The following is a 14494-nucleotide window of genomic DNA, read 5'->3' as shown; positions in this document are numbered from 1 at the left end:
ATGTTATTCATGCCTGAGCCAGGGACGGATGTTTTAAAACCTCAGGTCACTGTACATGTGCAGACAGCTCCGAATGAGCTACTCAAATACCACCCCTGTGCAGGGCATGGCAGAGAATGGACAAAGGAAGTTCCCTCCCTGTGCCTGGGCTCCTCCACCACTATCCAGAACCACCCAGGCCATCAGAAGTCAGAGGCATTAGAATCACCTGCCGGGGGGCACCTGGGTGGCTCGGTCGGTTAAGTGTCTGACTTCAGCTCAGGTCAGGATCTCACGGTTCATGGGTTCAAGCCCCCATCGGGCTCTGTGCTGACAGCTCAGAGCCTGGAGCCTGCTTGGGATTCTGTTTCCCTCTCTCTCTGCCCTCCCCCACTTGCACTGTTTCTCTCTCTCTCTCTCTCTCTCTCTCTCAAAAATAAACATTGGGGGGAAAAAAAAAAGAATCTAAAGGGGACCTAAAGTGGAATGATGGGTCTAGAAATCTCCATTTTCAACTCATCCTCCGGGTGTTTTTTTGTTGTTGTTTACTTATTTTGAGAGAGAGCGAGCGAGTGGGGAGGGGCAATGAGAGAGTGAGAGAGAGAGAATCCCAAGCAGGCTCGCACTGTCAGCATGGAGCCTGATGGAGGGCTCGAACCCACAAACCATGAGATCACGACCCGGGCCAAAATCAAGTCAGATGCCCAACTGACTGAGCCACCCAGGCACCCCCCCCTTTTTTTTTTTAAAGTCGTACTGTCACAGTCTTTAGTATGAATCTGAATTCCATCAGTGATCTATACATACCCAAATCAATTTCTTGGGTCAAAATTGTAGCTGAATTCATTTTTAAAGTCAAGGTTCCAAATAGCTGGGACAGTTCTCTGAAACGTTAACAGCCTTTCCTCCCACAGGGAGGAATCCCTACTATAAAGACCTGTGCTAATTTATTTATCACATTGTATTTTAATGTGATTTATTTCTCAATCTATTAGTTTGCAAAGAACCACGAACAGAGATGGCCCTCTCCTTTCACCTTCACCCCATTCCATAAAATGTGACACACATCTGGCCATCTCTGTCAGTGGTCTTTACTGACCAGTTTGCTGAGAAAGGTGCACACGCTGTCACGGTTCAGTACCTGGGAGCCCCAGAGGGCTCCGGGCGGCACCTGGGGGTGAGTGAGGGATCCAAGAGACAAGGCTTACCAGAGAAAAACATGGTCTTACATTCTTTTATTATATATATAGATATATGCAAATCTGTTTTATGTACAATAATTGGCTGTCTCAAATAATCACACCAAGGCCTTCTACTGGTAATCTTCCTCAGACAGGGTCAGCTGAAACGAGGTATCGGTACACTTCGTGGACCAGCACAGCAGACTTTGTTCCTGATTTCAGCTTTGAGGCCATGCACACAATTCAAAATATACACAAACTGGGTTAAGGCGATAAAAGGGGGCTGAAAGAAAGCACGGGGTCTGGAACGAGTAAACTGTGTATTTTGCTTGCATTAGAGCCACAACGTGACCAGCCAGTGCTGTGCGTGTCTCAGAGGGTCTCGTACTGTAGTGTGAGGGGCTTCTGAACATCTACGGTGATTGTGTGGCGGGTGGACAAACAGCGTATATGACCTGCCGGTCGCTTCGCTGAGGGCTCATTTCTTCTCTGCCTCTCCCTTCTTGGGTTCTTGTTTCAGTTTGTAATCGGCCAGGGCAGCCTTGATCGCGTCTTCAGCCAGCACTGGAAATGGCACAAGGAAAGACAAGCTAAGTTTGGAGGCTCTACAGACAGAGTCTTAGGAATCGCATCTTTCAGAGCTGGAGGGCCGTGGTGCTGGGAAGGGCTTAACAGAGCCGACTAGCCAGGGTGCGGGGGGCGACGGGCAAGCCTGGAAAGCCAACCAGCCGTTTCCTGAGCCAGGCTGCTCCTGTCCAGTGGCTCTGGAGACACACTGGGGTTTAAATATGTGGGATTTGGGCCTGGTCCCTCAGCCTCCTGGAATGCCCTTTCTCTTCTATAGGACTGGGACACTGTTTTCTTGCTGGGATAGCGTGAGGACTTGCACCAAGTGTCTGATGCATCGGAGGGACAGGAGAAATGGTCTCGTCTGCTCACGTGGAGGTCAGGAATAAAGGTGGTGGATGCTGGCTGAGCAAGCTGGCATGACTTACGTATTGCCAACAGGTGGCACCTGCCACGTTACTCTCCAGAGACCCCAAGCCTGAACACTTTTACTTTGGAGTCAATGTTACAAATGACGCTATGGGGGAAAATAGAAATGAAGAGTGCTGGAATGACAGCAGCAAGCAAGCCAGCGGCAGAGAGTGGCAGCTGAAGGCTGCGGTACCCAAGGAGGCGGCCAAAAGAGGCGGCTGGGGGTTTTCTGAAGCTGTGTGAAAATGCTTATGAGCTATGGTCTGTATTCCTGGGTACTTGAAAGTCCAGCTCAGGTGGAAAGAACTCCGGTCTCAGCAGACGTCCTGAAGGCTGTGTTCCACGTCCCTGCCCCAGGACTCTGTTCTCCTGGGGGTCTTACCCTGGGCAGGAGACCAGGCTCTCTGCTGATTTGTAACTAATGTGGTCAGTAAACCTCCATCAGTAAGTGAAGCTGCCATTTCTCATTCCCTCCTTCCCGTAGAAGGTTGAGAGAGAGGATGGAAAAAGCTTTAGACTTGAGGCTGAGACTGAACTAGAAAGCCACGTAGAGGTGTTAAGGCATCTGGGCTTTCGCTTAGGACAGCGTAGAGGGGACTAGTGAACGAGCGGACCTGGTCATCCCGTACACAGGTGCAGACCTCGACAGGAACAGCGCCTGGGAAAGGACGCGACAACACACATACAACAGATGGGATCGTGGCAAAAGCTTTTCACCTTTACTGGTCTGAACTGGACTCCGATGGGGTGGGAACAGCACAGATTCTGGCATCAGAGATTGGGGGCTAGGTGCTGGCTTTCCCACTTAGAAGCCATGGAACTGGGGCGCTTTAACCTGAGCCCCGCTTTCCTGGTCTGTAAGAGGGAGACGTAAGGACACCTTCTGTGGACTAGCAGACGTTTCTGAGGCTGAGAAATGATGCCACGAAGGGCTCAGCACGATGCCCAGCACACACGACCTCCTGGAAGATCCTCCTGGAGACGACTGTGTCACCTGGGGTTTAACCCTCTCAAGGCTACAGAGACAGACTCCGCGATGAAAATGGACTTGCCCGGACCCTGCACAAATGCCAGCTGATACATGACAAACTCCCAACTGCCCCAGCTTGTTGGATTCTGGAGCAGAGACTTACTGGAGCAGTGCAGTTTCACGGGGGGAAGGCAGAGCTCCTTGGCGATGTCTGTGTTCTTGATGGTCAGGGCTTCCTCTACCTGAGACACGTGAAAGACCAACAGTTTTAGCAGCGATGCTCTCGCTTAAAGAACAGGCAGTAAGAAAAGAGAAGGTCAAAGAGACCCTCCGGACAGGGTGGTGGGGGATGGTTTCCCTTTAACAGCCCCAAAGGCCCCTCGCTTGTGCATCAAGGCTGCAGCTGGGACGCTCAAGGGTGGAGTTCACACACCCCAGGGCTTGGCCAGGGTCGGCAAGGCTGACAAAGACGGTCCCACAAGCCAGCCAGTGAGGAGTCCCTTAGGGGTCTGCTGGAGGCCAGCGACACGAGTCTTTTTTTTTTTTTTTTTTTTTTTAAAGGCAGGGATTTCCTATTCTGGTTTTGTGAATACCAGCTTTACTGATGGTCTTATACCAAATGTTTAGAATAAATCCCTTCAACTAGAAGTGCTAAAGAGTGTCAGCGAGGTGAGAGAGATGGCAAATAGGCCAGTGGCACAGACAGGTCTTGGGGTGAGAGGTCTCTTTAGGCCCCTCCTCTGCCTAAAGGAAGACCTGTCTCCTGGAAACACACTGAAAAGGATGCCTGGGTTTGGTTGAGTGCCCAAGGGCACGTGAGGCAGGCCTACATGGCATGGAGCCCCACTGCTTAAGGAATGCCAGATTTCCCCATCTGCCCCCCAGTTTCCCAATTCTGCTGACTTCGATGATTATGCTTCACATTCTCTTCCTAGTAACTCAGATAGGAGGACTTCAAGGTCATAGAAAGGCCCTCTTTCCTCCACTTTCTGGTCACAACTCAAAGGCCAGATCCTGGGAGCACAGGTGCCTTGTCTCACTTCCCCTTTCCCTGAGGACAGTGCTTAACAAATGATTTCAGAGCCACCTCCTGCCAGAACAGGTTAGGTGTGTGCTCGCCAGAGGAGCTTGCCAGACAGAAGGCCTTGAGCCCCAGGAGGCGGGTGGCACGTGGCCTGGCACTCCACATTGCTGTGGAGCTGCCCAGCTCCCCAAGCACACCCCTCCGTGACTCAGCTCCCTGAACTTGATCCCTTGGGGCTGCAAAGATAAGCAGCCCTGCATTTTGGCTTTTCGGAGAGGTTTTAATGACTGGATTTTAGAAACTCCAGCTCTTCACTGCATTTGGGACCTTCTACCTCTGCAGCTGCTGGGAAAGAGGCTTTGGCAGAGAAAAGGACGGAAAAGATGTTCCAGCCTCTCTCATTTCTACCCTCTGAGGACCTGCTGATCAGCCATCGGGATCACTGTTCTGATTTATTTGTTCACTTTGCCTCCATCTTCGCTGTTTTTGATTCTTTAATCCCTCTTTTAGCACAGGCTAGTTTGTTATTTCACGAATCCTTACAAGCCACCTGCAGTCCTTCCTGAAATATGATGGAAGGAAATAAACAAGAACACAAACCACGATATAACCTCTCCCATCCTTAAACTCCTAGGAAATTATAACATAATCAGCAACCCGGGAGAAAGCCACAGATTTCTTTGTAGTTCTTTTTTGTTAGAGGGGGAGGTGAAGATCTTTTTTCTACATAATTAAAAACAAAAGTAAAACCATCAAAATCCCTGAACAAATAAAAATGATCAACCCCCCCGCCCCCATTAAAATACACCTAACAAAATTATCTGTAATTCTCAATGTGGAGAAGAATTTAATCAAAACCTGAGTAGGAGAAATTTAAAAAATTATTAGAATATTTTGAAAAAAAATCACAGTGACTCCCTGCCCCCAACAAGACCCTTCCCTGAATTCAGAGGCAGGTTTGTTGGGAATGTGATTTAATTCTCTCAGTTTGTAGGCAACCTTACCGTCTTCCCTTTTACCCATTCGGTGGCTAATGAGCTGGAAGCAATTGCAGAACCACAGCCAAATGTTTTAAACCTGGCATCCACAATCTTCCCCTGTTCATCTACTTGAATCTGAAAAAGAGACGGGAGTTAAGCAGTGATTCCTGGTGCCGCCCTGTAGAACTTGGGCTCTCCCTAAGGGCTTTGGTCTTAATTTTCACACTTTTAAGTTCTGGCATTAATGACTACTAAATTTGCTTTTCTTCGGCAAAGGGCTCAGTGGTGAAAAGTGTAGGAACAACTATCACAACTATACAGGCCTACCTGGTAAAGACAGGCTGAAGAATGCCCCCCTCCCTCCGTGTTTTGTTTTTGTTCTGCAATCCTAGCTTGCTTTTTGGCTATGAAGGTCTGCTGCTCATGGCTCTCAGTCAATCTGTATCTTTAAGCCCTGGGGGAGTCTGCAATAAAGGCCTCTGGTTAATGCTTTTTAGTTTGGCATGAAATGACATCTAGTGGTTCCCTCCTGCCTCCCCTTTCTGTTTTCCAAGACAGGCATGAAGACCTCTGGCAAGCTTCCTACTCACTCCCCAAGGTGAAGTAGATGTGGTCAAAGTTACAGTTTACCCAAAGTGCCAGTCCCTCCCTTTGTGTTGTCTCCCATTTGGGGGGAGGGTTCATATACTGCCATTTCCTGTCTCACCGGGGATTACTAACTGAACGGTTGTGGTTTTCCTTTGAAACTCTACCGAGCTGAGGCTGGAATTTAAGCTGAGACAGTAGAAAAGGGAGACTGGTTTACTCTGTCAGAAGGGGTCGGCATAGTGTATTAAGAAGGAGAACTAACACTCAGCTCCCACTCTAATGATTGGTGACAGCAGCTCATCCCATCCCGTCCTAGGAATCCAGATGGAGACCAAATGAAATGCTGTAGGTGCAAATGGTTTGTGAACTAAAAGATGAAAACCAGTGGCACCTGTAATTTCATCACATCACCACAAGCCGGCGCTCCCACCAATCCGGTTCCAACGTTTTTTGATGTCTTGTCAAGGGACCCTACATTCCTAGGATTTTCATAATGATCAACAACCTGAAATGAGAACGTTAAGAGAAGACATGATCACTCTTTCTTGTTACCGCCCCCCCCCCTTGATGGTAAGCTCCTTGCAGCCAGCAAGCAGAACCTGACAAACAATCGCTGAACACCAAACTTCACCTCAGCAGAAGGGCTTACACTTTATGTCCATGAGACTTTATAACCCCATCTTTTTGTAGCTCTTCTCCAACTACCTTCAGACATTTGAGATGCTGGAGGAAAATCAGCAAAATCATGTCTTAATTCCACAGGGTTTTTAATCACAAGTCATTGGGATCAAATAGCATTTATGTTATTTCCAAATAAAATCCATCTTCAAAGGGTAATGATTACTATTAACAATTCTAAAATGAATTATGGTCCAGCAATTGAAGGACTGCCCAGAAACCTCAAGGAGAATGTTCCAGGAGGAACAATGCTATGGAATGCATTTGTGTGATAAAATAACCGTCCTATGACTGTATTTCAAGGCCCTGAAATCGCTCTGGTGGAGCAGCGCACCCTGGTGGTTGAAAGGCTGCTAGCCCACGTTCGCGGAGCGTGTATTGTCAACAAAACACACCCCTGGGTGGGGGAGGAGCGAAGTCCCTGCAACCCTGCAGAAGCCAGAACGGAATGATAATCTGGCATACAAAAGGCTTTAATGTAACCTCGAGGCTTGTCTACCAGTTAGTCGTAAGTCTCCCTACCTTCCAGTTTGCTTTCCCCACTTATCCGACCACGGATTTTGACTCCAAGCCCAAGGACGTACAAAATAGTAAGCTAAATCTGGACTTTTTGCCCCATGTTGATTTACCGCGTCCTTCAGGTAGTCCTCTTCTGAGTGGGAGAGTTTCATGTCTAGGGGACTCCACGCCCGCGGAAGGCAAGGGCTGCAAACTACGCACCTATCCCTACACCCCCGGCTCCTTTCCTTTCCGTCCGCCAAAAAAGACAAAAATTAAAATATTGTGACTGTGGATGACGAGTCTGACTCCACTCGGAGCCTAAGGGCTCCGACAGCAAGAACCGCACCACAGATGATCCCCGTGTGTTGGGCACCAGGCCGAGGACTCCACAAGCACTACCTAGCTCGTGTAGATGAATGCCAAGACCTCATTTTACAAATGGGGAAAACAGGTTCAGCGCAGAGCAGTGACTTCCCCAAGGTCACCTGGCCAGGGCAATAGCCTGGCTGAAGCCGGAGCCCGTGCCAGTGTGTGTGTTTATCCCCGAAGTCAGGCTGCCAGATTACAACAGAGGCCTCCTTCCCGGGCTGTTGCGTTTTAAGGCTGGGATGCCCGAAATCGCGGGCAGCGGTTAGTTTTATTTCAGGCGCAGGTAGTCACTGCGCAGCAAACGAAAGCTAGTCCAGGCAGAGGCGCGCGAGGGGACGGCCCCCACCCTGGCTGCACTGGGGGCTCCCGAGGCCGCGCACGACCCCGCAACCGCTCCTCTCCAGGCCGGGCCTCCGCCGGGCGCTGACATACCTGAGTCCCTCAGGTGGTCCTCGTCCTCCCGCCCCCTTGCCGGTGCGGGCCCCGCGCAGCCCCTCATCAGCCCCTACCTTCTTGTGATACAGCCGGGCCGGAGCCGACAGCTCCCGGGCGGGCACGCGCGGGCTTCGGAGCAGCAGGGCGGACGCAGCCCGCCTCAGACGGCCCGCTCCAGCCGCAGCCATCTTGCGGGCTTGCGCCTGCGCAGGCCGAGCGCGAGACCGAGGGGAGGGGTGCGCCCGCGAGTCGGCCCTCCGCTTAGAGCGCGCACCCTTTTACGTCACCGCGATTTCGCGCCTGCGTCCTTCCCCTCTGTGCACGGGTCCCCGTTTGGCCCCGCCTTGACCACGCCCCTCCGGGGGTGGGCGGGACACGGAGCTAAAAGATCCAAGGCGGAGGGCTAATTCTTCCTGTAGGGTTGTGGCTCTGAGGGGGTGCTGAAGCTGCAATGGGGACCCAGATTTGCGTTCACAAAGCCTACCGCCGGAGTGGGCGCAGTGGATCACCCAGTCTACTTCTCTTACCCCCACTTTTCAGCTTCAGGAGTTGAGGGTCAGAGAGATTTAGTAACTTGTCCAAGGTTGCCCAGGCAGGCTAATTTGGGAAGCTCTGACAACCCTGGTTCCCGTGTGACCCTGTGCGAATGACATCACCTCTTTAAGCCTTGATCCTGACGTTTGTACTAATTCAAGGACAATTCATTCATTGAGCAAATAAACGTTGAGTACCTACCATGTGGCAAGGCGCTGTACTAGTCTTTGGGGATCCAAGGGAAAGAAAAAACACATTCATTGCTTACATAATTAACCTTGCTAATGAGGGAGAGAGGCAACAAATAAACATCAGTATTTTCCTACTAAAAAGTGAGCTTGAGGACGCGAACACATCATGCCCTGATTTTTAAAGAAGTGCAGATATGAATTTATGTCTGCATCTATTTCTCTTTTCATAAAGAGATAATTTATATGACAATGCTTGGAAATGAAGAGTTTCTAAATAAGTGTAGTAATGTGATTTATTAATCGAGGTTTGCAGAATATGATCTTAAAAAACCAGAAAACTCACACATATATTTAATGCCCAGTAGGCACCAGGTATTACATAAAGGGGAGGAATCTCTTTGGGAAATGGGTTTTTCTTGTGAATGGTGCAATTGATCCTTCCCCTGAAAACTTGTTTTCTCTGCGTTTGAGGCTCAGTTACTGCGGAGACTGAAACAAACACCAGGTCGGGCTAGGTGGGAAGGCAGGCGTTTATGCCTAGATTCCTTTTGACCTTCTCAAGATGGCGCCAAACCCTTCCCTTCAGTCATCACTTCATGACTTCCTCTATGGCCTGCACTTCTGTACAAAGGCTCGACTTCTGTCTAAAGTTGCGATGGAACATGCGCTGTGTTAGGGAGTTTTTCCTCTATGAGTACTTTTACACGTATGTAAATGTGTAACCGCTTTTTAAAACCCACGATCGTGTTCTGATGTAGCCAAAGAATGGAACTGACCAAAAAGGTTAAGAGCAGCACAAGCACCAAGTTTATTAGGACGAGAGTGAAACAAAGACACCCCTGTGACCTGGAAGGGGCTCCTTAAAGAGGAGGCTCCTTAAGGCGTTGGAGAGGGAGGGCTTGTATGGGCTACAATGGTGGGACCTTTTGAGGTGTAACTGTGCAGCTAATGAACACGGATATGGTCCCTGGCAGATTGTTCCAGGAAGTGGGTGTCTCAGACAGTCCTGTACTTTCTGCTCTGCTATTAACAAGGGGCCACTTATCCCTATCTGCCCAAGGTCAGTCTGTCTCCTGTCACAGTCCCCCCTTAGAGGAGGTGACCCCAACTGCCCTTGGGGTATGTGGGTGGTGACCTCTCGGACTTCTTCATGCTGGGATGGGGCATGGAGATGAGTGGCAGCTAGAGTCCCTCCCTGTGGGGTCTGTCTCGTGGCCCCCCGTAAAGGTCTAGTGGCACTTCCATTGCTGGGTACACTGACAGGACCATTTGCAGGTGTAAAGGACTCTGGGCGAGAAGCAACAAACCAGGTGAGTGCATTGAGAATATAAAGTCCTAAGAGGAGCATTAAGGAAGGGGTTAATAAGGGAGCTGTTAGTGGCCAAAGCCAGCGCCAACAGTTGAGCCCTTAGGGAGCCCCACCAATTGGAAAGAGCCTCTATGGAGATGACCAGACTGTTGGAGGAATCGAGACGTGTGGCCATCTGTCCCGTTATTGATGTAGAAACAACGTTCTTCCTTAAGGAAGGCACAGGATCACCCCCCGCACTTGAGGTTAGCAAGTCTCAGGCCTGTCGGTTTTTTATTTTTAAAAATGTTTTTATTTTTTTTAACGTTTATTCATTTTTGAGAGAGAGAGCGAGCATGAGCGAGGGACAGGGAGAGAGAGAGGGAGACACAGAATGTGAAGCAGGCTCCAGCCTCTGAGCTGTCAGCACAGAGCCTGAGGTGGGGCTCAAACCCATGAACCGTGAGATCATGACCTGAGCCGAAGTCAGATGCTTAACCGACTGAGCCACCCAGGCACCCCATAGGCCTGTCGGTTTTGAAGTGTGACTCCTGCCAAGGAGTTTACCTGCTGTGCAGGTGTTTGTATCCCCTTGATGGTCTCCCTCAATGTCTTGGCCAGTTGTGCTGAGAGGTCTACGGAGGTGCCTCCTAGGGCTGTTCCAGATGCTCCCGACAATCCAGTGAACAAAGAGACCAGAAGGGGAGCAATAGCCACCCTTCGGACCCTGGTCAAGGATCATTTAGAACCTGCAGCATGCTGCTGGAACCAGGCGCATCATCAGCTGGGGGAGCTATGAAAGCGAGGAAGCACCGCCCTCTCCATAAGGGCGGCAGCGTGATGTACTCCCTGGTTCCACAGAACAAACCCTCTTCCACCCGGAGGTTTACGTGGAAGTCGTAAGTAAAGAGGGCTTGGGGTCTACTTGTTGCAGGGGGGCCCCCTGACAATCTGCTCCAAATTAGGGAGGCGTCTGAGTCTTTCCCGTATGGTGGATGCAAGGAAGCTGGAGGGATATGTTTTGAGGAAGAATTCTTGGGAGAGGAGGGGTGTGGACGCCAGACTTAAATTTGCTGAATGAATTATAAGAGACGGTAGACCTTCTGGCTACACGGACATCGCCTGCGGTGCAGGAGGTTGTGCGCTTTGGGGGATACTGGGCTCGGAGGAAACGTGGAGGAAAAGGTGATATTTATCAGTGTTCTTACACGCACTGAGAGAACTACAGCGGGAAGAGTTCCAGGTCTCCTTCTAGTGACTTGGGATGTGCGATTACATTGAGATGTGGGGAGATTACCTGTGAAGAGACCCGGGTGTGGGATGGACGTTGAATTTTCAAAGCAGATTGGGAAGACGGCACTGGCGTTGAGGTGGGGTCGGTCCAACCGGGTGAGGGTGAGGGTACCACTGGACCAAGGGGTGTTGTTCCTTTTAGTTTCCGTATCCTCCTTCCAGGCTTTGAAGAACAGCCATTCAACGTGAGCGCCGGGGAAAGGACTGGTAGAGGAGATGAAGGGGGTGACAGTGTCATTGGCTCAGAGCCACACAGACGTGGGGGCTGGGACGACTGTGCCTAAAGAATCCTTCCCACAGATCCAGCAGTCAGTTAAGATAAAGGCAGCGGCAATTAATGGAACCCACTCGAGGATTCCCCGTGGCGGCCGGCACCATAAGAGTGTGAGATATAGAAATATTAAAGCCCTAGGGGTCATGGTGTTGTTATGAGACGTTTAAGGGGCGGAGCACTTCTCTGCACTTCTTGAAGAGAAATTGTAGGTCTTCAATAGGCTCACAGTTGTACTTGTCTCCTTCCTTCTGAGGATCGTCTGGAGCTCGCCAGGGCTTTAGACGAGTGTGGCGAATCCAAGCATCTCCTCCTGAAATCTTACCAGCAGAAGGGGTGGAGAGGATCACCGGGCAGGGGTCCTCTCAGGAAGGCCGAAGAGAGGGGGAAGGAGGAGGAAGAGATTGAACTAGAACTGGATGCCCGGGCTCAAATAGAGGTCCTCCTTGTATGCGCTGTGTGGTATTTTCGTTTTCTTGTAGTGCCCTCTGGAATTTGGAAGGAGAAATGACATGTTTGACTTGTTACTTGTCAAATAATATGTCGTTGGTTAGAAAGGGTCTCCATAAAGCGTCTCGGAGGGGCTAAAGCCAGACCAGCCCTGAGGAGTATTCCTCATTCACAGCAAGGCAATAGGCAAGACCCGTATGCAGGGGAGGCTCATCTCTTGAGCAAGCTTTTTTTAGGTGCCTCTTTAGAACCCCGTTTGCCCTCTCAACCTTTCCTGAGGACTGGGGTCTCCAGGCACAATGTAGGTGGTACCGAATACCTAGGGCAGCAGAGATGCCCTGTGTGATGGACCATTATCACTCTGAATGCTTTCAAGCAACCCAAATCGGGGAATAATTTTTTTTTAAATTTTTTAAAATGTTTCTTTACTTTTGAGAGAGAGACAGAGCACGAGTGGGGGAGGGGCCGAGAGAGAGAGAGGGAGACACGGAATCCGAAGCAGGTTCCAGTCTCTGAGAGGTCAGCACAGAGCCTGATGCGGGGTTTGAACCCACGAACTGCGAGATCATGACCTGAGCCGAAGTCGGACGCTTAACAGGCACCCCAGATCGGGGAATAATTTCATGTTCAATTGTCTTAATTACTTCCAGGGCCTTTTCCATCCTACTGGGGAAGACCTCAATCCAACTGGTGAAGGTGCCCACCCACACCAGTAGATACTGTATTCCTGGAGTTTTTGGCAAATACCGGCCAATCCTCCCCCAGGATAAGACCCTGTTTGTTGGACTCCTTGGAGGAGCCACCCGATGGTGCTTGGGGTTATTTATTTATTTATTTATTTATTTTTTGATATATTTCTCAGGATCCTACCACCTGCTCAACAGTCTAAATTTTTTTTTTTTTATGTTTTTATTTATTTTTGAGACAGAGAGAGACAGAGCATGAGCAGGGGAGGGGCAGAGAGAGAGGGAGACACAGAATCGGAAGCAGGCTCCAGGCGCTGAGCTGTCAGCACAGAGCCCGACGGGGGGCTCGAACTCACGGACCGTGAGATCATGACCTGAGATGAAGTCGGACGCTCAACCGACTGAGCCACCCAGGTGCCCCTAGCCTAATTTTATTTCCTGTGAAGAACTCACACGTCCGCTGAAGTGTCCCGTCTCTTTCCAGGTGGATGATTGATGGAAGGTTTTAAGCAGTTTCCATCTGGTAGCGGTGGGCAACAAGATCTTCCCCTGTTCATCCTGTAGCCATCCCGAGGGCAAGAGGGTAAATCGCCAGGACAGGGCTCTCATGGTTTCTTTGTCGCTGCATTGGGGTTTCATGGGTTGTAAGGGGGGTTCCCCAAAGAGAGGAGCTATTTTGTTTTTATGGGGAAACACTATTAGCTGCCTGTTTGGCTATGGCATCAGTCCTTTTATTTCCCTTTGCAACCTCATCTGGTCCTTTTTGGTGGCCTTTACAGTGTGTTGGGGGAAGAGACTGAGGTCATGGGCACCTGGGTGGCTCTGTCCCTTAGCGTTCAACTTCAGCTCAAGTCATGATCTCATGGTTCGTGAGTTCAAGCCCCATATTGGGCTCTGTGCTGCCAGCGCAGAGCCTGCTTCGGATCCTCTGTCCCCCTCTCTCTGCCCCTCCCCCGCTTGCACTCTCTCAACAATAAATAAACATTGAAACACACACACACACACACACACACACACCCACCCACCCACCCACCCACCCCGAGATCAGTAAATGACCTATCTCCTGATGGAACTCGATAGGAGTCCCAGTGGCTGTTAGAAAGTTTCTTTCTCTCCAGATGACAGCATGGCCATGAAGGACCAAGTAGGCATACTTAAAGTCTGTACAGATGTTGAACTTTTTACCTTCACTAAAGCTCCAGGGCCCGGGTGAGGGCTACAAGCTCCACAAGAGGAGTTTGAAGATGAAAGGTAGAAAATGCGGACCGGGGAGATGAGCCACGCCAGAGTGTCAGAATCGGAAGCAAGTAGCCACCTTCCACTGTAGTTTGGGAAACCTGTGAGTAGGACCCCTTGGAAGTCTCCCGGATCACTCCTGGGAAGATTTCCGGGGGATCAGTCCTGGGCTTCTCCACTCATTTCTCGAAGGGAGAGGCTGGTCGAGACAGAAAGAGGAAAATTGAGCGGGATACCCAAACGGGCGGTCAGGGGTCAGTTTCCGCCAGCGCCTTCAGGCGTCCACCAAAGAGTAGTTCGGTCAGGATGCATCAGTTGTTGTTTGCCCTCCTCTAAGTCCCATGCATCGGGAAACTGGGTCTCCAACACATCCACGTTCCCAACTCCGTTTGGGGCGCAGCTGGGAGGAGACCCAGGGAACCTGTCACCCGAGGCTTTGAGAATGGCAACGCCCCATTCGCTCTTAACTGGCTAACAGGTGCCCATAGTTTGAGAGTTCGTGTAAGATAGGAAAAGAGGGTGCCGACTGCTCCTTACTTACCGTTAGAAGACGTGGAGATCTCCAAGGAGCCTTCAAAGCTGTAACCGTTTTTTAAAGCCGGGGTTGTGTTCTCAAAAATGGAACCGATCAGCAAGGTTAAGAGCAGCACAGGCACCAGGTTTATGAGGGCGAGGACGAAACAAAGAGACTCTCGCCACCCCGGAGGGGCTCCTTAAGGAGAAAGCCACTAGGGCATCCGAGGGGAGGGCTTCTATGGGTTACAGTGGCGGGACATCTTGAGGGGGAGTAACCGTGCAGCTGCTGAACCTGGATATGGTCCCCGGCCGATTGTCCCAGGAAGTGGGTGTCTCAGACGGTCCT

At 50.4% G+C, this 14494-nt stretch overlaps 1 protein-coding gene across 2 annotated transcripts; it reads right to left on the bottom strand.

Annotated features, from left to right (window-relative positions):
• Positions 1–1199: 1199 nt before the first annotated feature.
• On the bottom strand, positions 1200–14431 carry ISCU (iron-sulfur cluster assembly enzyme). Of its 2 annotated transcripts, XM_053206529.1 has the most exons (6): positions 14174–14431; positions 10994–11748; positions 6092–6205; positions 5137–5247; positions 3272–3350; positions 1200–1724 (listed from the first exon to the last, which is right to left on the bottom strand). In XM_053206529.1, the coding sequence occupies exons 2-6, from the start codon at positions 11225–11227 to the stop codon at positions 1639–1641; spliced, it is 624 nt and encodes a 207-aa protein (XP_053062504.1). In that variant the 5' UTR covers positions 11228–11748; positions 14174–14431; the 3' UTR covers positions 1200–1638. The 2 variants fall into 2 exon arrangements, with proteins under 2 accessions (XP_053062504.1, XP_026899812.1); XM_027044011.2 differs by lacking the exons at positions 10994–11748; positions 14174–14431 and adding an exon at positions 7758–7946.
• Positions 14432–14494: the final 63 nt, after the last annotated feature.

Source organism: Acinonyx jubatus, chromosome D3 (assembly GCF_027475565.1).
Source record: "Acinonyx jubatus isolate Ajub_Pintada_27869175 chromosome D3, VMU_Ajub_asm_v1.0, whole genome shotgun sequence".
NCBI classification, from domain to species: Eukaryota; Metazoa; Chordata; class Mammalia; order Carnivora; family Felidae; genus Acinonyx; species Acinonyx jubatus.
The sequence above is the reverse complement of the archived record's forward strand: the minus strand, read 5'-3'. Positions and strand labels throughout refer to the sequence as shown.